Below are 24671 nucleotides of genomic sequence, written 5' to 3' on the forward strand. Positions count from 1 at the left end.
ACAATCAACAAAGAGATTTAATCCAAAGTAATGAGTCTGGTGCGAAAATGTAAGAAGTAGAAAATACAGATATTTGTGTAAAAATGTAATAAATTAAAAAAAATTTCCCAAAAATAAACAGTGAAGTAAAAAAACTGATACCAGAAAAATTCACTTCATACAGTAACAACGTATTTATACTTTACCTCCCTCCTCTGGATACAGACAGAGAGAGAGAGAGAGAGAGAGAGAGAGAGAGAGAGAGAGAGAGAAAGGAAAGATACAGAAGGAGACGAATAGAGATGCCGAAAGAGATACAAAAAAGGGAGCGATATAGAAAAAGCGAGGGATGCAGAAATTGAGGTATACGGAAAGAGAGGGATCCAAAAAGGGATGGAGAAGGAACCCTTGGAGAGGACAATAAATACAAATAAATGAACAAACAAACAAACAAGCAAACAGGAAGTGATGTCAGCGGTGCACGTTGGTGCGAAGTATCGATAATTTATCGGTAATGGTTTCCATGGCGATGCTCTACGCTGCGATCAATCGTTTTTCTTCCGAGAGCCCACTTTGTCTTTGGTGTCCTTGAGTTTCTCCTTGAACATTTCTTTCATCTTCTCAGAGACACGATCTTTAGGCTCCTTGATCTTCTCCTCCAGGTACTCCTTCTCCGGTGGCAGAGGCGTAGCCATGTTTACGCACATATTTCACAGACACGTTCCAGCTAACGTCAGCATGTAGCGGGCCGGGTTGGCGATCTGCAACACCACACACACACACACACACACACACACACACACACACACACACACACACACACACACACACACATTTTAGCGACATTTTCTTTCTTTCCTCAAAAACAGATTCAATGCAAAAGAAAAATAGAAATGAGCAAAATTGTTTGAGTGTTGCATCCGGGGTATTGCTGTAACTACTAATAATCACCGCAAGGGGGCAGATGATGGTCACTTTTACTCGAACTAAACCTGGTTTATGCTTCACGCTTCCTTTAAATATCAAATGAAGAATTCTAGATTTCTGAAGGGGTTCATTAAATCTTCGTTGGAATTTTTACAGAGAACATTAAAAAACCAAACAAAACCAAACAACAACAAAAAAACACACAAAACAAAAACCCTGAACAAAAAAGGTCATTTCGAGTTTTGGGTCAATTAAAGAGAAAAAACAATGAAATTGGGGAAGTGGAACCACTCGTGTTTTCACAAAGATTCCTTGGTCGGAATGCTGAAATTAGAGAAAACCCAAAAGGTTCTTTAAAAAGTTCCTTTGTCTGAAAGGTGTATTTATAGAAGATTTAAAGGTTCCTGAAACGGTTCCTTGGTCAGCACGGTGTATTTAAACAAGACAAAAAACACTTCTAAGAAGTAACCTGACTAGTTCCTGAAATAGTTCCTTGGCGTGAATTTAAAGCAAGTTCCTGAAAAGGTTCCTTGGTCAGTAAGGTGTTTAAGGATTTGTAAAAGTTCCCGAAAAGGTTCTTGGTCAGTACAATTGTATTTCGAAAATATTTATAGGTTCCTGAAAAGGATCTTGGTCTTTAAGCTTTGTATAGACAATATTTAAAGGTTCCTAAAATGGTTCCTTGGTCTGAAGGGTGTAATTAGAGAAGATTTGAAGGTTTCTGAAAAAGTGGTTGGTGGTTCTTGGTCTATAAGGCTTCTATAATTGATGAGATCTGATCTTGTACGTGATGTAAGCAGTGAGCACTTTGCCGCTCTGAGGGTTCTCCAGAATATTAACAACTTTATCAGGCATTCTCGAGAAATGGCATCAGATTCACTCCTCTGAGGAAAGAAGAGAAAAGGAGAAGTGCAGTGAGGATAAGAAGGGGAACAGATTTCAGACTTACAGCTGAAAGAACTTCATGATCACTTTATGGCAGCGTAGTAAAATCAGTCGAACCACAAGCAGGAGGTGAGAAGGTGCACCATCACTTTCATGTGCTGCTTCAGCGTTTTTTTGTATCAGACTGGTGGAGCTGTTCTGAAGAGGAGTCTGAGTCCGAGTCAGAGTCCGCGGAGGCCCCCTGCCCCCTGAGCTTACCATCTTAGGGTGGTGGAGTTCTCCGAGGAGATGAGGATGAGTAAAACAAGGACGAGGGGCAGATCCGGTGTCATCCAGACTCCAGCAAGGCCTGCGAGAAAGCGAGAGAGTGGGAGGACGAGTGCAGGAGGGATGGAGGGAGAGGGACGAACCCGCTGGATATGAAGCATCATCATCATCATCATCATCATCATCATCATATTTAATTTATTTATTGCTAAAGGAGGAGTTAATAAAAATCATGGGACATATATAAATATATATATATATATATATATATATATATATATATATATATATATATATATATATATATATATGATATGGAGGTCTGCGGATAAGGCATTAGACTTTGGATCAGAAGGTCATAAGTTCAAATCCCACCACCACCACCAAGCTGCCACTGCTGGGCCCCTGAGCAAGGCCCTTAACCCTCCCCTTTAAGATGTAAATGGCTCTGGATAAAGGCATCTGCCAAATGCTATAAATGTAAATCCAAAGATAAATATATCAGAGATCTTCTTCCTTCCTTCAAATTTATTTCGATGAATAAAATATTTATATATATATATATATATATATATATATATAAAGAAAATATCATAAACATCATCAAAATCCTTTAATCAGAACAGCATCCACCAGTCTACGCCTTTGTGAAGTTTCTGTCCAATCGTATCGCTGCGTTTATGCATACGTTGTATCAGCCAATCAAAAATGAGAAGATGGATTTTTCTTTCCCCGCCCCCTCCTCTCAGTGCGCATGACGTATCAAGCAAAGATCACCGAACGCGGGATTCAATATGGCGGAAGACTCGAGTGAGTAGCATTAATTAATAACATTAATAATATTTGCGCGTTATAGCCGAGCGCGGGGGTGTGTTTTCATTAATAAAGACTCGCAGTCGAGGCAGAAGATTTGCGTGTGTGTTTGAGACGGAGCTCGTTTATTAGTTACGGAAGCTCGTATTCCCCAAGTAGCTTAGCGTAAAGTCGGTTCATTCGATCAAGAAGTGGCTGTGTTTCAAATGGAGGTTTAGGGCATTAGGTAGGGTTTTGTCTCGTGCGCCCGAGCGCAGTAGGTAGGGTGGCGGTGTAGGGAGGAGCGCTCCTATTTGGGATACGGCTTGTAATGGCGTACATCAGTGCTGGATTTAAGATTGCGGCTTGTTTTCACGTTTTCAAGGATGTTGAGCTGAAATTTAAATAGGTTTTATGTAATGTGCAGTAGCTTCAAGAACAATTTTCATTAGACAGATTTAAATGGAAATAAGTGGGTCAAATTTTATTTTATGCCCAAACGTAAGGGCACATGTTTAAATTAGAAATAAAATATATTTAGGTGTTGATTTGTATTGATATGAGTTGTTTTGGGGAAAAACATGGAGTTTGATCACACTTTGCATTTGTTGCATTGTATAGCTTTTTACTTTCATTACTTTGTGTTAAACCCTACCTGTGTGTGGGTGTGTGGGTGTGTAGGATTAAGCTCAGCCGACAGAGGAAATGGGACGCCTCGGGACCATCGTCCACCGAAGAGAAGACACGATAAAGATGACGATGAGTCTCTGTCTCCTAATAAAAAGCTGGTAATGTCTCGCCGGTTCCTGTTGTCGCTCTCGACCCTGAACGCAACGTCTCACACACACACACACACACACACACCTGCTACACACCTACACTTTACCTGCTCACACAAGTCTCTTTCTAGGTGTCCAATTATTCCTTGTTCTGCTCTAAAATGTATTGGTGTCCCATGGAAGAAAATCACCCACAACTGCATGGATATTTTTTGTGTTGTGGTTTATTATTGTGTGTGTGTGTGTGTGTGTGTGTGTGTGTGTGTGTGTTGTAGGACACAGGGGAAGGTCACAGTCAGAAGGTGGCCACACACTACAATGCTTTGCAGGAGTGCGGTCTGGTAGAGCGCAACAGGAGCCGAATTGTGCATATGCGCAACTTCAATAACTGGCTGAAGAGCCTTTTGATCGGTAACACACGCAGGTCTTGGTCTCGGAGACTTTTGTCCATGTTGCATCTGATATCTATTGCCATATGTTTCTGTTCCTGAGATTTAGAATTGAAGTAGTGTGATTTGATTGGTTGTCTGCACTTCCTGTATAATATGTGGTACGTATTTAACTGCTGAAACTATGAACTGTGTGTGTGTGTGTGAGACAGGCGAGATCCTGGATGTGGTGCGGCGTGACAGGCGGGAAGTGTGTGTGCTGGACCTGGGCTGTGGGAAAGGAGGAGATCTACTGAAGTGGAGAAAAGGACGCATCAGCAGGCTGGTTTGTGCAGGTACAGCACTCACCCACCCAATACATCACCTGTGAAAAACGATCCAACAAACCACAAGTAGGCATTTAGCAGACGTCTATGTCCAGAGCGACTTACAAACGTGAGTCTCTATCAATGATTAAATCTACACTGGATTACAAACTTAAAATAAATCGGCCTACAACACTGTTGAGAGGGTCTGAAGATGAAGTTATGGGGTTTTGAAAATAAAATGGTACTGGCCATTTTTGGCCTTGTAGGCAATAATCAGTGTTTTGGATCTGATACGTGCAGCTATCAGAAGCCAGTGGAGGAGCAGCAGTGGAGTGGTGTGCGAGAACTTGGACAGGTTCAACACAAGTCGTGCAGCTGCATTTTGGATCATTTGCAGTGGACAAATAGCAAGAGAATAAACAAGGTTAAGTTTTAGTTGATGAGCACTCATCCAGGAAGAAATGTCCGCCAGGCATGCCGAGATTTGAGTGGAAGCTGTGGGATCTGAGGGAGGAAAGAAGAAAATGACGTCATCAGCAAAGCAGTAGTTAGAAAGCCCATGTGAGGAAATGACTTCACCATTAGAGTGGGTTTTGAGGAAGAAAAGGAGGGGACCAAGTACTGAGCCTTGTGGGATACCAGTGGAGAGTCTGCGTGGGGCAGATTTCTTCAAGATGGGAATAACCCCTGCTTGTAGGCAGATGGCACGTGACCAGATGCCAAGGACCTGTTGGCAGGAGGTCTTGTGAGATGGTCTGAAACGTAGTTGAAGCGATTGGGTACAAAGGGCAGGTGGTGGCATTGTATCTCTTCTGCTGTGGTTGAAAACTGGACAGTGACGGAGTGGGAGATTTCTGGCTGTGTATTGTAGACATATTCGGAGAGGAAGTGAAGGTCTGGCACATTTCCTCAATCTTATCATAGAAGGAGGCAAAGTCTTCAGCAGTCAGGGAGGATGAATCCGGTGGAGCGGGAGGGTTAAGTAGTGAAGAGAAGATATTGTAGTGCTAACGAGGATCTTGTGCAGAGGCCTCGAGCTTTTCCTTGTAGAAGGCAGTCTTGGCAGAAGTCACATCTAAAGAAAATTTGGTCAGGAGTGCACAGTAAGATGAGAGGTCTACGTCGAGTTGCGATTTTTTGCAACTTTTCACTCTTCATCCTCTTAATCACTGCTCTCACTTCCTCTTTACTAATCCTGTCCACTAGATGGATGCTGGGTGTCCTTCATAACACAACCCTCCACATTTATCATGCTTTATTTTGTTTTTAAACAATACAACCTATTGAATTTTATTTATAGCTGCTTTATACTAGACTAATAATTCTATTAAAGTTTACTCAGACACTTTAAACCACAACAAAACTGCTGAATTGTGTAAAGCCACTTTAAACTGGAATACAAGGTATTACATTTTGCTTACTGTTGCTTTAAATTAGAATACAAAAAGTTGACCACTAAAATTTAGTGTGTGTGTGTGTGTGTGTGTGTGTGTCAGACATCGCAGGTGTATCAGTAGAACAGTGTCAGCAGCGCTACACTGACATGAAGAGGCGGAGTCACCCCAACGAGCGCATCTTTACTGCCGAGTTCATTACTGCAGACTGCTCCAGGGTGCACGCACACACACACACACACACACACACTGTTTAAATGAATCGAATTACACTCACTGAACATGTTTAACTTTTAAAAAGGCCTGATTGAATGATCGTGTGTGTGTGTGTGTGTGTGTGTGTGTGTGTGTGTGTAGGAGCTGCTGAGTGAGAAGCTGAGTGACCCCGAGCTGCAGTTTGATGTGTGTAGTTGTCAGTTTGTGTATCATTACTCGTTCGAGAGCCAGCAGCAGGCCGACACCATGCTGAGAAACGCCTGCGAGAGGCTCCGCCCCGGCGGCTTCTTCATCGGGACCACACCTGACGCATACGAGCTGGTGTACGTGCACACACGCACGTTAATGCACATACACACACACACACTGTAATACACAAATATACACACACTGTAATACACACGCTGATGCGCACGCACACAGTAATACACGTGCACATACACACTGATACACACACTAATACACACACACACACACACACGCATACACACTGATAGGCACACACACTGATACACTATGCATTTGCACTGTGTATTATAATAAGAAGAGAAGGCAGACATAAAAGAGGGAGAACCATAAAGAAAGAGACTGATGGCATGAGAGAGGAGGTGAAGAGGGAAAGATGAAATGGAGGGATAAAGAAGGAAAATGCTGACTGAAGCAAAAGACTGTGAGAAAGAAAATACAATACAGTAGAGAATGAAGGAAGAAAGAAATACAGATGTTTCCCTTTTGTCTCCCTCTTCCTCAGCGTGAATGAACTCTGATTAGTTTGTGTTTCCCCCCGTGTGCAGGAAGCGTGTGGAGCAGTCGGACTCCAACAGCTTCGGGAACGAGGTGTACCGTGTGACGTTCCAGAAGAAAGGAGATTATTCGCTGTTCGGCTGTCAGTACGACTTCAACCTGGAGGGAGTCGTGAACGTGCCAGAGTTCCTGGTGTATTTTCCACTATTTGTGGAGTGAGTGTGTTTATCTTACACTCGTTACAGAGACAGAAGTATGAGGATGGGTGAAGGAGGAGGGGGAGAAGGAGGCTGGGAGGAGGGGGAGAAGGAGGCTGGGAGGAGGGGGAGAAGGAGGCTGGGAGGAGGGGGAGAAGGAGGCTGGGAGGAGGGGGAGAAGGAGGCTGGGAGGAGGGGGAGAAGGAGGCTGGGAGGAGGGGGAGAAGCGGAAGAGGGGGAAGAGGAGGCTTTCACTCTTGAGTCGCCGCTGGCTTGTTCATTAGGGACAAACTTAGACTTATAAAGAACGTCTTATTCATTTTTATCACCACATTATCTGTGTAAAGCTGCTCTGAGACAGTGTTCATTGTTAAAAGCGCAATACAAACAAAATAAACATGAATTTAATTGAGGCTGAGTGAATTAAGAATGATCGAGAAAATTGAGAATAGGTGGAGAATGAGAACAAGGAGGGTATGTGGAGGATGTGTAGAGGATGAGAAGATGAAGGATGGGGTGGAGGATGAATAGGAGAAGGATGTATGGAGAGGTGGAGGATGTGATGTGATATTTGTTGAGGTGCAGTATAGTGCGTGAGCAGCAGGTGCTCTTTCTTTGTTTCAGTGCAGTTGGAGAGAATAAATAAATAAAAATAAACCCCGGTGCTCCAGGTCCCAGTGAGTGCGGCTCAGCTGGAGCGTACCACTATGTATCTTCAGTGATGTTTTATTGTTTTTTTCAGAATGGCCAAGAAGTACAACATGCGTCTGGTTTATAAAAAAACGTTCCAGCAGTTCTTCGACGAGAAGATAAAGGATGAGGGGAACAAGACTCTGATGCAGAGGATGCAGGCACTCGAGGTACTCACTCTCTGATTCTGTCTTTGTCTGCCCATCAGTCTCGCTCTGAGTCTGTCTCTCCCCCGCCTCGCCCCTACTCGGCCTGTCTCTCCCCCACCCCGACACAGCCTGTCTCTCCCCCGCCCCGCCCCGACACGGCCTGTCTCACTCTGTGACTGTCTAAACCTTCTTAAGTCTGTTTGTCTGTCTGCCTTCCTCAATTAGTGTCTTTCTCTCCCTTTCTGTCTTTCTCGTTTTCTGTTTCCCTTTTCTCTCTATTACTTTGTTCTCTCTCTCTCTCTCTCTCTCTCTCTCTCTCTCTCTCTCTCTCTCTCTCTCTCTCTCTCTCTCTCTCTCTCTCTCTTTTCTGTCTATTTCACTTTTTGTTTCTGTGTGTATGTCTTGCTTGTCCATCTTGATCTCTCTGTGTGTGTGTGTGTGTGTGTGTGTGTGTGTGTGTGTGTGTGTGTGTGTGTGTGTGTGTGTGTGTGTGTGTGTGTGTGTGTGTGTGTGTGTGTGTGTGTGTGTGTGTGTGTTGCAGCAATACCCGGCGGATGACAGAGGCAGGTTGGCGTGTGACAGTGTCAAGGAGTATGAACACGCTGAGAGGAGAGCACAGAGACCCGGAGTGTCACTGCCACTGGTCAGATCACCACACACACACACACACAGCAAGGGGAAACTTTATATTCAGTAAAATGCAATGCAGCACATGAACACAACATTGTGTTTATGTGAAGTGTGTGTATTGAACGTCTCGTTTTTTTTTTTTTTTTTTATATATACAGGGAACACTGTCCAAGTCAGAGTGGGAAGCCACAAGTACGTACTCGTCTCCTCTACAGTTTAATAAACCAATCATTTACACTACATTCATATGAACAGTCCTTTCTTAAAGCCCCGCCCCTTTTCCTCTCCTCCTCAAATTAGTGGTGCTTTTTCCCTTCCATTATCATTTTCCTTCCTTTGTCCCATTTCTTCTTCTTTCTTCCTTCCCTGTGCATTTTCTTTCCTTCATTTTTTTTCCTCTCTTTTCTTTCATTTCTTCTTTCCTCTTTTCCTACTTTTTGTCCCTTCCTCCATTTCTTCTTTCTTCTTCCTTTTAATCTCTCTCTCCTTCCTTAAATTATTTTCCTTCATTTCTTTGAGATGATTTATCCGTGTAAGCGTGCTCAGAGGTGTTTGTGTGTGTGTTCACTGCAGGTATCTACCTGGTGTTTGTGTTTGAGAAGATGGCTTGAACTTCAGTGACTTCCAAATCAGGATTTTTTTTCGTCTTTTTTTTATTCATTTTTTGATCAAGCTGGCCAACGCTGCTGAGTTGCATTTTCCTCACATGGCTATTAGAGGTGTGTGTGTGTGTGTGTGTGTGTGTGTGTGTGTGTGTGTGTAAAGAGTTTGTATGTAATGTGTATCGGTCAGAAATTCTGTGTTTATATTGGTGTCTGAGAAAATTGTAAAATAAAAAGAGTAAAATGTCGAACGTGTGTGTGATTTATTACATCACTACTGTGTGTTCTTTCCTTCTTTCTCTAAACAATTGGGACAGCCAGAGTCGCTGCCCCCTCTCTCCTCTCTACAGCCAGAGTCGCTGCCCCCTCTCTCCTCTCTACAGCCAGAGTCGCTGCCCCCTCTCTCCTCTCTACAGCCAGAGTCGCTGCCCCCTCTCTCCTCTCTACAGCCAGAGTCGCTGCCCCCTCTCTCCTCTCTACAGCCAGAGTCGCTGCCCCCTCTCTCCTCTCTACAGCCAGAGTCGCTGCCCCCTCTCTCCTCTCTACAGCCAGAGTCGCTGCCAACATTCTTCCTTCCTTCCTTCCGGCGGTCCTCTCATTATTTATTTATTTATTTATTATTATTTAGTCCATCCACACATCTCTGTTATTCCCCAATACAGCAGAAGTTCTTCACAAATCTAACACGTTAACTTGTGTCTAAGTGTAAGAGAGAACGAGAGAGTGAGTGAGTTCCTGTACAGTTGTTTGGTTTCGTTCCGCTCCAAGTGAAGCTGAAGGCTAATTTAAAAAAATAAATAAATGCAACCCCCTGAGTGAAGTTCGAGGCTGCAGTGCCAATCCTGAGGGATTTCTCTTTTTTAAAAGAAAAGCAGGAATGTGCTTCATGTGGAATTTCTTTAACGTGCAATGAATACTGAACATCTCCCCTTGAACATCTTCTCAAACTTCTCCCTCAACATCTCAATTTTCATTAGCTCTTCTTTCTCTTATACCCACATCACCTTCACTTTATTATTGTTATTATTATTGTCATCATTTATTCAATTCATCTGCACTCCATCATCTTCTATCTCTCCACTTCACCATCTTAACTGAGTGATGTTTATGATCCATCTGGGAGAAAAATCATTCACTGCTTACAGAATTCAGGAGATCTGTAAAAGGTGTGTGTGTGTGTGTGTGTGTGTGTGTGTGTGTGTGTGTGTGTGTGTGTGTGTGTGTGTGTGTGTGTGTGTGTGTGTGTGTGAGAGAGAGATGTATTTTGTAAAGTCTGAGCACTCGTAAATAAAAGCTCAGTGAGTCAGAGGTGATGTTTTGATGACCACAAGAGGGATTTTCTCCTCTGAATGCTTTCCTTTTCTTTTTCCTTTTCTTTTTCCTTTTCCTTTTCCTTTTCTTTTTCACAAGGCAGCTGTGTGTGTGATTCAACCAGGACTCATGATGAGCATCAATTAACCAACCATGTGCTGAAACATTGTAGCCAGACTGTGTTTTTTCATGAGTATGTAGGGAGAAGTGTCTATACTGAGATCATGAAGACTGTAAAATCACATCTTCTGAGTGTCGCTCATTCACTTGTGTTGATTGAGTGCTGTAGATGAAATACAGTCAGTAATTATACATATGACCTAATAAATCTGTCTGTCCGTCCGTCCGTCTTTGTTAATCTCTTTATCTTTCTGTCTATCTGTCCATCTCTCTGTCTATCTTTGTCTATTTCCAGATGAGTTTGTCTCTCCTAACCCTGAGGCATGTTTCAGAGGGTGACCCTCTGAAACATGCCTCAGGGTTAGGAGAGACAAACTCATCTGGAAATAGACAAAGATCATCCATCTCCATACACCCGTCCTCTACATCTGCCTCTTTTACACCAACTACCTGCATGTCTTCCCTCACCACATCCATAAACCTCCTCCTTGGTCTTCCTCTTTTCCTCCTTCCTGGTGGCTCCAACCTCAGCATTCTCCTACTGATATACCCCATGTCCCTCCTCTGCACATGTCCAAACCATCTCAATCTCACCTCCCTCACCTTGTCACCAAAACGTCCTACATGTGCTGTCCCTCTAATAAACTAATTTCTAATCCTGTCCATCGTCGTCACTCCCAATAAACATCTCAACATCTTCAGCTCCTGTCTTTTTCTCAATGTCACTGTCTCTAATCCCTACAACATCTCAGGTCTCACCACAGTCCTATAAACTTTCCCTTTCACTCTCTTCTCCACCCACTCCACCCTGCCTGCACTCTTTTCTTCACTTCTCTAACACACTCTCCATTACTTTGCACTGTTGACCCCAGGTACCTGAACTCCTCCACCTTCTCCACCTCTTCTCCCTGCAACCGCACCCCTCCACTGCCCTCCCTCTCATTCACACACATGTACTCTGTCTTACTCCTACTGACTTTCATTCCCCTTCTCTCCAGCGTGTACCTCCACCTCTCCAGGATCTTCTCCACCTGCTCTCTACTCTCACCACTAATCACAATATCATCCGCAAACATCATAGTCCAGGGAGACTCCTGTCTGACCTCGTCCTTCAAACTGTCCATCACCACTGCAAACAGGAAAGGGCTCAGAGCCGATCCTTGATGCAGTCCAACCTCCACCTTGAACCAGTCTGTCGTTCCTACTGCACACTTCACTGCTGTCACACTGTCCTCATACATGTCCTGAACCACCCTCACATACTTCTCTGACACACCAGACTTCCTCATACAACACCACAACTCCTCTCTCTCCACCCTGTCGTACGCTTTCTCTAAATCCACAAACACACAAGGCAACTCCTTTTGTCCTTCTCTATACTTCTCCATCAACATTCTCAAAGCAAATAATGCATCTGTGGTGCTCTTCCTCGGGATAAAACCATACTGCTGCTCACAGATGGTCACCTCTTCTCTCAGCCTGGCTTCCACTACTCTTTCCCATAACTTCATCAAGACTGATCAACTTTATTCCCCTGTAGTTACTGCAGGTCTGCACATCTCCCTTATTCTTAAAGATCAGTACCAGCACACTCCTTCTCCATTCCTCAGGCATCTTCTCACCTTCCAGAATCCTGTTAAACAATCATCTGGTCCAACTGACTTTCCACTCTTTTCCACTGACTATCCTCTTAATCGCTGCTCTCACTTCCTCCTTACTAATCCTTTCCACTTCCTGCTTCACCATCTCCACACCATCCAACCTTCTCTCTCTCATTTTCCTCATTCATCAGCTGCTCATAATACTCCCTCCACCTTCTCAACACACTCTCCTCACTAGTCAACACATTTGGAGATGGAGGAGAGGAGATGAATAGATGGTGGAGAAATGGAGGAAAGATGGAGAGATAAAGGAGAGATGGAGAGATGGTGGAGAAATGGAGGAAAGATGGAGAGATGAAGGAGAGATGGTGGAGAGAGTGCGTTTTTGCACAAATTCTCACAAAGTCTCATGTGAAGCCACAGGAGCAGCTAAAGGATGCCTGGTTATTGACTCTTGCTGAGACCAAACAAAGCAAGACAGTTTCTGTTCATACCTTATATGTTCACTGGTAACCATGGAGACAGTGAGGACATGTGAAGGAGGTTGGAAACCCAAGGGTTTCCAGCTCATACATACAGTACATGTTGGGAAGCTTGTTCCTGACAAGCTCCCCAACATCTTCCTTCGATTCCTAATCCTCTTCGTTCGATTCTTCCTCTCTGACTGATGATGACCGTTCTTCATCTAAAAACACGCCGGATTTGAGATCTACCTGATCTGCTCCAATTCGTCTCCCTCCTCCATCATTAATAAGATCTGCCCAAGCTAAAGATACTATATCCCCTGTGAGGTATAGTCATATCCTCGCTCTCTCTCTCGAGATTACATACACTTCCACATGAGTATCTGCTAAATGGTGTAAATATAAATATAGTTCCTCTGTTATATTACCTCAGATTGCTAGCACTAATCAAGTACGTCCTGTTACCTTCCTGTAGTTTTCCTGTAAAAGTAGGGGTACACCAAATGGACGCTGAAGAGCTAGCTCTGAGGAACGTCACCTGCGTTGGGGCTATAAAAGTTGCAGTAGAATGCAGCGGACAGACTAGCATGCTAGCTAGCGTGCACATTCTGTACTCACATGAGTGAGAGAACAGAACTCTCCCAATACCAGCAGGTGGCATCCATACAAGGAAACCGGAAGAGTTACAACTGTGAACGTATATTTTTATTTATGTCTGCAAAAGTTACATATGGCACTAGCATTATCAGCCCTTAGTCATCTTTTAGTAGATGAAGAAAGAAGAAAACAGAAAACCTGCTGAAGTTTAGACTACAGGTAGGATCGTTGCTAAAACCAGGTAACAAGTGCACTGATTGGAGGCTTATGTTGTTTAAGAAATGTTTACTTTATGCAATTTTCTGTATCATATCTAATTAATTATCTGTTAGATTTCATGAAATGAAGGGAGGTAAAAAAGAAAAGAAAATCGGCCCAACATATCTCCCATCAGCTGCCCTTATTTCTAAATACCAGCATCGGCAAGAGAAAAACCCATATCGGTTTACCTCTAGAGGGCGCTGCAGCGACAGGCACAGATTTCTGAACCTGAAAGAGCAATATTTATAAGTATTTGTGTTCCTGCTTTACTCCGTCGTCGTTTGCTTTAGTCATTTCTGGTTTTTTTTCTCGTGTGATCATTCGTTAAGCTAAATAACGAATGTGAGTTCTCGATTTTGGCGACAAGTTCCACCTCCGGTTTTGCATGTCGAATAACAGTTGTACCCTCCGTCTAGAGCCAACGGTGCGGAACACACCGAGAAAACTACAGCAGGAAAAAAACCCACAACATTAAATTTCTGTCGACTCTGTGTGCATTTACATCCAGGGCTTCAAAATGTAAATCAGATGAACAGATTGTGGAAAAAGTCCACTAAAATCAACGTTATTTCGTTCCGTCTATCATCTGCCACAAGCCCCGCCCCTTCCATTCATGATGTTTCATAAGTGCAAAGTCACCTAAAGTTCCTGTACAACTTGTAAACGAAGTGATTTGAGGTCAACCATGAAGGGACAGGTGTTAATGACCAGGGGGCGGAGTCAGAGCAGGAAAAATAACCCATTCTGGCAAAAAATAGCTCATTATAATCCCCCTAAATGCTAAGCATTGTGGATAATTAGAGTGTGAGCTGCGTAGTCCGGATCGCGAGCAGCGTGTCGTTAGCTGCCATTGTTCTATGACAGTGTAAATGAACGATTCAAATCAGGGGTCTAATTACACGCTTTAGAACCAACGGTGCAAATGAACTCCGGCCTGAAAGTAGCAGAAAGATGAGTTTCTCTTCACACTCCCTGGACAACTTTTTAATCTGTTATGTGTTTAGCCGCCCATGCTCTGAAACTCATGGCGCTCTGCGTCTGATGAATCAGACCTCGAGGGGGGATCTGAGGCACATTCATGATAGGAACCTGTGAAACAAGAGAAAATTGTGTGAGCTATAAAGCGAGCTGGAGCTGGTAGACCTCAGGGTCGATATAAAGAAAAGCTCTTCAGAGTCTCTATGGTGACAAATGAATATTTTGAGGCTGAAACTTCAGATGGCCAAGAACTGTGCTGAACTTGAGTTGTCAGTGAGCCTACAATTCATTTTAAAATACAAATTATTATAACGGTAAAAAATCATACAATTTCTTCATCTTGGAAGATCTTTTCCCACAAGGTGGACACCAAAATCTACCTCAATCCAAACCATGCCATTTAAAGAAAAAAAAAGTTAAACAAGACACATTAAACTATGATAATAATGCCTATAATAAACTATAATATCCATAATTGATGTCTATGATACACGATAAGGCTCATAATAATAATAATAATGCATATGATACACTATATAATGTAGGATTATGTCTATAATATACTATAAGATCCATAATACTGCCATGATGCACCATAAGGCTGATTATTATGCCTAGAATACACTTTTAGGCTCATAATAATGCTTATGATACACTAGAAGACCAACAATAATATCTATGATACATTATAATACCCATAATAATACCTTTGATACATTATAATACCCATAATAATGTCTATGATACATTATAATACCCATAATAATGTCTATGATACATTATAATACCCATAATAATGTCTATGATACATTATAATACCCATAATAATGTCTATGATACATTATAATACCCATAATAATGTCTATGATACATTATAATACCCATAATAATGTCTATGATACATTATAATACCCATAATAATGTCTATGATACATTATAATACCCATAATAATGCCTTTGATACATTATAATACCCATAATAATGCATTTGATACATTATAATACCCATAATAATGCCTTTGATACATTATAATACCCATAATAATGCCTTTGATACATTATAATACCCATAATAATGTCTATGATACATTATAATACCCATAATAATGTCTATGATACATTATAATACCCATAATAATGTCTATGATACATTATAATACCATAATAATGTCTATGATACATTATAATACCCATAATAATGTCTATGATACATTATAATACCCATAATAATGCCTTTGATACATTATAATACCCATAATAATGTCTATGATACATTATAATACCCATAATAATGCCTTTGATACATTATAATACCCATAATAATGCATTTGATACATTATAATACCCATAATAATGTCTATGATACATTATAATACCCATAATAATGTCTATGATACATTATAATACCCATAATAATGTCTATGATACATTATAATACCATAATAATGTCTATGATACATTATAATACCCATAATAATGTCTATGATACATTATAATACCCATAATAATGCCTTTGATACATTATAATACCCATAATAATGTCTATGATACATTATAATACCCATAATAATGCCTTTGATACATTATAATACCCATAATAATGCATTTGATACATTATAATACCCATAATAATGTCTATGATACATTATAATACCCATAATAATGTCTATGATACATTATAATACCCATAATAATGTCTATGATACATTATAATACCATAATAATGTCTATGATACATTATAATACCCATAATAATGTCTATGATACATTATAATACCCATAATAATGCCTTTGATACATTATAATACCCATAATAATGTCTATGATACATTATAATACCCATAATAATGCCTTTGATACATTATAATACCCATAATAATGCATTTGATACATTATAATACCCATAATAATGTCTATGATACATTATAATACCATAATAATGTCTATGATACACTACAATACCCTTAAAAATGAATATGATAAACTATAATACCTATAATAACACCTATGATACACTATAATACTCATAATAAAGCCTATGATGCTTATTTACAGATGTTTTCAGCTTGGAGACAGAGACAGAAGTGTGTGTGTGTGTCTGTGTGTCTGTGTGTGTGTGTTAAAGATAAAAGAAAATCGTAAACTAAATGCCATTTCCTTGTGGGCGAAACCAAAACCAACACCCTGTAAAGGTGTGGGCGGGGCCTGAGGGGACACCAAAATTCTCTCCACCTCTGTCTAAACTACGCGAATGTCATCGAGCAGCGTTTACTTACAGCTGAGTTATGAAATAACGATAAAAAATCCTCAATGCACTTAACAGTGTGTTTATAAAGGCTATAAAGGCTATGAGTGATTTTGTGTGTGTGTGTGTGTGTGTGTGTGTGTGTGTGTGTGTGTGTGTGTGTCTGGGTGTCAACACAAATCAATTTGCTGCCTGTGGGTAAAAAAACAACTGAGTGGATGAAGAGAAGCTCAAAGGTCGTAAGAGAGAGAATATCAGCTGATCTATACACAGAACTGGAGCTAAGAACAGAGTCATTTACACCGAGACACGAGTTTCAGATCAAGAGAAACAACATCTTCACCATCAAACACTATAAGAATAAGCAGATTATCAAGGAGCCATAAAGTTTCTGCAACTTGTGATGAACAACATCATTCTAACACGCAGCGAGGTTTAATAAGCCCCATGTTCCGTGTCAAAGAACCCTTTCATATCATGTTATATTGCGCTCATAAAACATGGTGGCATCACAAACATTCCTGACCATGCATTACACTTTATTACGCATTGTCAGTGCATTATCACGCTCACAATGGGAATTCTTCATTACACATTTTATCACCAGCACCAAAGAGATTCAAGTCCAGTAGAAGCCCCAAAACCAAGGTGCTAAATTAAACCATACAATTATCACCAAATACGTACATATAGTATATATATATATATAATACATTCTAATAAATACGCTTAGCATTATGCTTCATGAGACCTGATAAATAATGTTTATCATACTGTACATACATAATACACTATAAGGCCCATAATAATAATACAATATAATACACTATAAGGCCCATAATAATAATACAATATAATACACTATAAGGCCCATAATAATAATACAATATAATACACTATAAGGCCCTGTACTAATGCCTATAATACACTATAAGGCCCATAATAATGCTCATAATACACTATAAGACTCTGTAATAATGCCTATAATACACTATAAGACTCTGTAATAATGCCTATAATACACTGTAAGGCCCACAATAATGCCTATAATACACTATAAGACCCTGTAATAATACCTATAATACACTGTAATGCCTTTTAATAATGACTATAATACACTATACGACCCATAATAATGCTTATAATACACAGACCCTGTAATAATGCCTATAATACACTATAAGGCCCATAATAATGCTTATAATACACTATTAGACCCTTAATAATACCTATAATACACTGCAATACCTTTTAAAAATGCCTATAATACACTATAAGGCCCATAATAATGCTCATAATACACTATGAGACTCTGTAATAATGCCTATAATACACTATAAGGCCAATAATAATACCTATAATTTATTATAATACTTTATTAATTAAAATGCGTATAATAATTATAAGGCCCTGTAATGATGACTATAATACACCACACAGCCCTATTATAATGCCTATAATACACTTCAGTGCAATGATTCATTGCATTGTCAAAAAAAAAAAAAAACGATTTTTCTTGTTTTTTCCCTTTTCCACATTTACATTACAAATAAGACGAGGCGAGTGGATAAACGATGATGATCTCATTATCATTCTCTCAGCACCGATTCTTAAAGACCTGCAGCTGTTTATTAATATTCATCAGCAGGTGATTCATTAACCTCTGCTGAGTATTTGTATCATACCCTCCTCATTATCTGCTTTCTTTTCTTTTATCTGCTTTTCCTCTGAAGTTTGTCGATGACTGCTTGCGTTAGCGTACAGCCATTAAAGCATCAGTTTACCTGCAGCGATTAGACACCATTAGATCGTGTAGACGGGAAGATGTGCGAGGAAAGAAATGGAGCGGAAAAAGGAATAAAAAATAATAAAGGAATAAAAAAATCACTTTGTAAGACATACTGAACATGCACTTTTAATGTATGATGTAATAAACCAAACGTCTCTCTGTTTCTTGTCAAATAATTGGAGGATTCGGTTTAAACATTACACACACACACACACACACACACACACACACACACACACACACACACACACACACACACACACACACACAAACGCACACACACAAACGCACAGACACAAACGCACACACAGTGTGCTGCACCGATCAAAACCCCACAGGAAACAGAGATAACAGTCAGGAAAGGAAAATAGAAACAAAACAAAACACAACGTACTAAAATGTCTGTATTTATTCCCAGATCTCGAAGACCAATAAAATCTGGGTTATTTCCAACCGCATGGTTCTGTTCTGCATCATTAACAAAATATGATGCTTTTGCCAGATTTAATCAAATCTATGGTTACAACTTGTTTTTCCATAATCACAGAAATGCTCATAATAAGTATGTAATGTGTGACTGCTCTAATGCAGTTCTTCCCAAACCACAAAGTCTGGAGAACACAATGGTATGGAGCTCTGGGTCTGTATGCTGTAGTATTACAGATTCCCAAATGGTTTTTCAGCATGGCGATGAACACAAACCTGAGCTCCATGAAGTCATGGATGTTGGTGTGAACTTTGGAGTGGATAAATTTGAGAGTCCTGTACAGAACCCTGACCTTCTCAGTGACCCTAATCATCTTTGAGATGAACTGGAACTGGAGCTTCATCACCTCCTCCAACATCAATATCTGATCTCACGACACTCATATAGAGAAGTCCGTCTTGTAACTCTCACCGAATCAGTTTCTTCTCCTCTGTCTTCTCTCTCTGACCGTCCAATTGCAGGAAAGTGAAGTAAAAATGCTGATGCTTATTGGAGGCCTTCTGGAAGGTTCTGGTGTCGTCCAACTCAAAATCTGATTCTTTAAAGCAACAGCTTCTTTCTCGTGTATTTGAAGCTACAGACGCCAGAAGTGTTCATTCTGAAGAGCTCAAGGTAGAATCAGGATTGTATGAAATCAGCACCTTTTTTTAGGCAAACTAGGCAGTCTCGTATGGCACAACCACCTGGGGGTGCACTAGTGAGCGCCCCAACCGGGCTGCTGTTCTCAGCATGACACAAAGTGCACAAATTCAGCTCCATGAACATCTGCTTTCCATGGGCTGGGGTGGAAGATATCGAGCGCTGAACCCTATTGAACATGAATAAATGTGAATGCTGACTGACTTTACTAACACCCTTGTGGCTGAACGAAAGTAGAACATCTTCCCAGAAGAGTGGAGCTCATTATAATATTCTCAGATATTCTCAGGTGTCCACAAACCTTTGGCCACACAATATCCGTGAAATAACACTGGACATAAAATGCACATGCATGTTGACCAGCACACATTTTCACACTAGTAGTGTAGTAGTGTGTGTGTGTGGGTGTGTGTGTGTGTGTGTGTGTGTGTGTGTGTGTGTGTCTGATGGCTTGAGGGAAAGTTACAAATTCTGGCTGTGAGCTTGCATTCGCTTCAGGACTTTGTGCCAGATGGCAAAGGGGAGAGGAAAGTGTGTGTGTGTGTGTGTGTGTGTGTGTGTGTGTGTGTGTGTGTGTGTGTGTGTGTGTGTGTGTGTGAGAGACAGGTGTGGAGGGTCAGAGTGCGGTATAAATGTGAGTGTTGGAGGGAAACAAAACCTCGACCATCTCCTCAATGTCAATGTTCCTGCGAGCTGGAAATGTCCAAACCACTCTGGTGCTCAGGATGCTCTCCATAGATCTTCTCTCCAAAATATACAAACCCAACAGTTGCTGGGGCAATTATGATATTGATCAAACCTTACACACACACACACACAGACACACACACACACACACACACACACACACACACACACACACACACACACTTGTGATCAGAATGCACACATATATTATTATTATATATGTATGTGCGTGTGCGTGTGTGTGTGTGTGTGTGTGTGTGTGTGTGTGTGTGTGTGTGTGTGTGTGTGTGATCAGAATAAGTTTCTAGACTGTGCTTTATTGTTGTTGTTTGTTCTTCATTTTTTTCTCCTCTCTGATTGTCATTTCGGTTTCCTGTGAGGTTATAATCGGTGTAACAGACTTTTCCCTCCGGCACGGCAAAACCACTTTAACATCAAACATCCTCCAAATATCAGAGTTCTATACTGTACACATGTGAGTGTTTCAGACAATGGCCTTCTTTAGACTTCTTCAGAGTCATGGCTGTAGAGTATTTATTGTGTTTTAATAATAGACTTAATATCAGTATCACATACTGTATATATGGAGAGCATAAAAATGGTGTATATCCTCACACTAAGCCGTGGATTATCACCTTATACCATGGTCACTTCCCAGTTAAAGAGGAATTAAAGCTGTCATTGATGTTTGCAGAGCGAAAGAATTACTAAATAAATCAAAAGAACACTTCATTTAGATTTGATTATATGTACAGTGAGGAAAATAAGTATTTGAACACGCTGCTATTTTGCAAGTTCTTTCACTTAGAAATCATGGAGGGGTCTGAAATGGTCATCGTAGGTGCATGTCCACTGTGAGAGACATAATCTAAAAAAAAATAATCCAGAAATCACAATGTATGATTTTTTTAGCTATTTATTTGTATGATACAGCTGCAAATAAGTATTTAAACACCTGACAAAGTCAATGTTAATATTTGGTACAGTAGCCTTTGTTTGCAATTACAGAGGTCAAACGTTTCCTGTAGTTTTTCACCAGGTCTGCACACACTGCAGGAGGGTTTTTGGGCCACTCCTCCACACAGATCTTCTCTAGATCAGTCAGGTTTATGGCCTGTCGCTGAGAAACACGGAGTTTGAGCTCCCTCCAAAGATTCTCTATTGGGTTTAGGTCTGGAGACTGGCTAGGCCACGCCAGAACCTTGATATGCTTCTTACAGAGCCACTCCTTGGTTATCCTGGCTGTGTGCTTCAGGTCATTGTCATGTTGGAAGACCCAGCCTCGACCCATCTTCAATGCTCTAACTGAGGGAAGGAGGTTGTTCCCCAAAATCTCGCAATACATGGCCCCGGTCATCCTCTGCTTAATACAGTGCAGTCGCCCTGTCCCATGTGCAGAAAAACACCCCCAAAGCATGATGCTACCACCCCCATGCTTCACAGTAGGGATGGTGTTCTTGGGATAGTACTCATCATTCTTCTTCCTCCAAACACGTTTAGTGGAATTATGACCCAAAAGTTCTATTTTGGGCTCATCTGACCACATGACTTTCTCCCATGACTCCTCTGGATCATCCAAATGGTCATTGGCAAACTTAAGACGTGCCTGGACATGTGCTGGTTTAAGCAGGGGAACCTTCCGTGCCATGCATGGTTTCAAACCATGACGTCTTAGTGTATTACCAACAGTAACCTTGGAAACGGTGGTCCCAGCTCTTTTCAGGTCATTGACCAGCTCCTCCCGTGTAGTTCTGGGCTGATTTCCCACCTTCCTTAGGATCATTGAGACCCCACGAGGTAAGATCTTGCATGGAGCCCCAGTCCGAGGGAGATTGACAGTCATGTTTAGCTTCTTCCATTTTCTAATGATTGCTCCAACAGTGGACCTTTTTTCACCAAGCTGCTTGGCAATTTCCCCGTAGCCCTTTCCAGCCTTGTGGAGGTGTACAATTTTGTCTCTAGTGTCTTTGGACAGCTCTTTGGTCTTGGCCATGTTAGTAGTTGGATTCTTACTGATTGTATGGGGTGGACAGGTGTCTTTATGCAGCTAACGACCTCAAACAGGTGCATCTAATTTAGGATAATAAATGTAGTGGAGGTGGACATTTTAAAGGCAGACTAACAGGTCTTTGAGGGTCAGAATTCTAGCTGATAGACAGGTGTTCAAATACTTATTTGCAGCTGTATCAAACAATTAAATAGTTAAAAAATCATACATTGTGATTTCTGGATTTTTTTTTTGAGATTATGTCTCTCACAGTGGACATGCACCTACGATGACAATTTCAGACCCCTCCATGATTTCTAAGTGGGAGAACTCGCAAAATAGCAGCGTGTTCAAATACTTATTTTCCTCACTGTATATATATATATATATATATATATATATATATATATATATATATATATATATACACACACACACACACGACTTGTTACAGCTACAATTCAGCTGCTCAGAAACACACCCAGAGATAAAGTAGTGCCAGAACACCACATTTATTTACGAGTTTAAATAATTAGTTATTAGAGAAAGTTTGTGTATGTAAGTGTCACATCTCTATTATTAATGAAGCTGTTGAAGTGAAATCCTGGTGCTGTTTTTGTTCTGTTTCTTATTTAAATGCATCCACTATTCACACCTGAACTCTTTCCAGCCAATCACAATCCAGTATTCACACCTGAACTCTTTCCAGCCAATCACAATCCAGTATTCACACCTGAACTCCTTCCAGCCAATCACAATCCACTACTCACACCTGAACTCCTTCCAGCCAATCACAATCCACTATTCACTCCTGAACTCTTTCCAGCCAATCACAATCCACTATTCACACCTGAACTCCTTCCAGCCAATCAAAATCCGCTTCACATACTGACCAATTAATATTCAGATCACATGACTCATTTATTACACACAGGTTGACTTTATGTAATTAATAATGATAATGACTTATGTGCTGCACGGTGGTTTATTGTACTACTGGTATTTATTTATCAATAATTTGGCAAAATATGGTAAATTTCTCCCATATTTTCAGCACTGTTGAGTGTTTTGCGTACATTCATGACGTACACTATGATTACAGAGGTATTCCAGGTTATAACACTACACAGTTCATTACTAAAATAAAATGTACATTCTAATGATTAAAACCATTAAATGGCTCCCTGATTGCGTCTGCGTCCATGTTTTCCTGCGTGTTATCTGTTAGAATCGCTGGAGCTCCAGGCTGTGAAAGAAGCCGACTTTGTTCTGAAAGGCCGTGCGTCATCAGAGTCTCAGCCCAGAGACATTTCCAGTTTCACTGTCTATCAGCGAGATTCGTCTCCGTTCTGAGCGCTCACGCCGCGCCCCTCAATGTGCCTTCTGTTTCAAATGTTCAAAGCAGTCATGAGGTTCTGTGAGCTGCGTGATGGGAACAATACACAGTACTCTAACATCTACATCTTCTTCATGAGCAGGAAATCATATGGATGTCGTTATTCTCTTTCAAAAAGCTTTATCAACTTTATCAGAGAGTATTAGCCAGTTCGTTGCTAGCTGTTAGCGATATTATCTATACGCTGTGTCTTAATTGGCTCTATAGATCGCTCCTGTGACTTGATCATAAAATCCTGGAACGTTCTCTCCATAAACATACTAAACTCAATATGCTCCATTACCAGAAATTTCCTCAAGTTTTCTGAAGATGTAAATGCTGAAAATGTAGTAAGCAGCTTGTTTATGGTTCTTCTCATGACACCTGAGTTTTCCAGCACAAAGCTGAAGGCACGCAACTGTATCAGACGTCTGTGGATGCAGAAGCATGAACTTTGCTTACATTTGAACTAGGAGACCCAAACCTGTTCCGGCATGACACACAGTGCACAAAGCCAGTTTCATGAAGATCTGCATTCCAGATCTCCTGCTATAGAGCTATAAACCCTACTGAACCTCAGTCTGCACTCCAGACTTCCTCACCTCACCTCACCTCCATCAGTACCTGACTTTAATAACACCCTTGTAGCTGAATGAATCTCACTGAAATCTTCACAAAATCTTGTGGAACATCTTCCCAGAAGAGTGGAGCTCATTATAACAGTAAATAAGGACTACATGTGAATATATATTAGTGATGTGCATCTCCATAACTGAGGCTGATGCAATTTACATCTCGATACATAGAAGACACGATGTTTTAAAGATACACATGAAGCAGCTGATGCGGGACGATCCCCCCGTTACGATTCAGTGTGATCCGATTTTCCATTCTTTTCAACACAATGCGATTCAATGCAATACAATGCAAAGGAAAAATTATGCTCTGATGTTCTGCAATGCAGTTATGGTACAGAAAGTTATTTCTTTGGTTCAGATGGACAGCAAATCTTTAATTTACCTACATACTTTCTGACTTTGACTTTGTAGTGCAAAAGAAAAAAAGATTAAATCAAACCAGACTTTATTTACCTGTTGTGTCTCCAGGAAGATGCAGCTCTACCTCTGCCATGTTAATCTGTGTTCTATGTAGCAGCAGATTTGCTGAGAGAACACGCTCGAG

At 40.9% G+C, this 24671-nt stretch overlaps 1 protein-coding gene across 1 annotated transcript; it reads left to right on the forward strand.

The window, feature by feature from the left end:
- Positions 1–2749: 2749 nt before the first annotated feature.
- rnmt (RNA (guanine-7-) methyltransferase) lies at positions 2750–9199 on the forward strand. Its single transcript, XM_083524555.1, has 11 exons — positions 2750–2868; positions 3532–3638; positions 3905–4040; positions 4231–4353; positions 5823–5938; positions 6078–6259; positions 6731–6895; positions 7620–7737; positions 8258–8359; positions 8505–8538; positions 8920–9199. The coding sequence occupies exons 1-11, from the start codon at positions 2853–2855 to the stop codon at positions 8955–8957; spliced, it is 1137 nt and encodes a 378-aa protein (XP_083380681.1). The 5' UTR covers positions 2750–2852; the 3' UTR covers positions 8958–9199.
- The last annotated feature ends 15472 nt before the right edge of the window (positions 9200–24671 follow it).

Source organism: Silurus aristotelis, assembly GCF_946808225.1.
Source record: "Silurus aristotelis genome assembly, chromosome: 21".
In the NCBI taxonomy this organism is placed as follows: Eukaryota; Metazoa; Chordata; class Actinopteri; order Siluriformes; family Siluridae; genus Silurus; species Silurus aristotelis.

Bases quoted from the DNA above. Each gene is read 5' to 3' on its own strand.
- rnmt (XM_083524555.1), top strand. The intron at 3,639-3,904 runs GTAATGTCTCGC...TGTGTGTTGTAG, and splicing joins TGTCTCCTAATAAAAAGCTG to GACACAGGGGAAGGTCACAG. The intron at 4,354-5,822 runs GTACAGCACTCA...TGTGTGTGTCAG, and splicing joins CAGCAGGCTGGTTTGTGCAG to ACATCGCAGGTGTATCAGTA.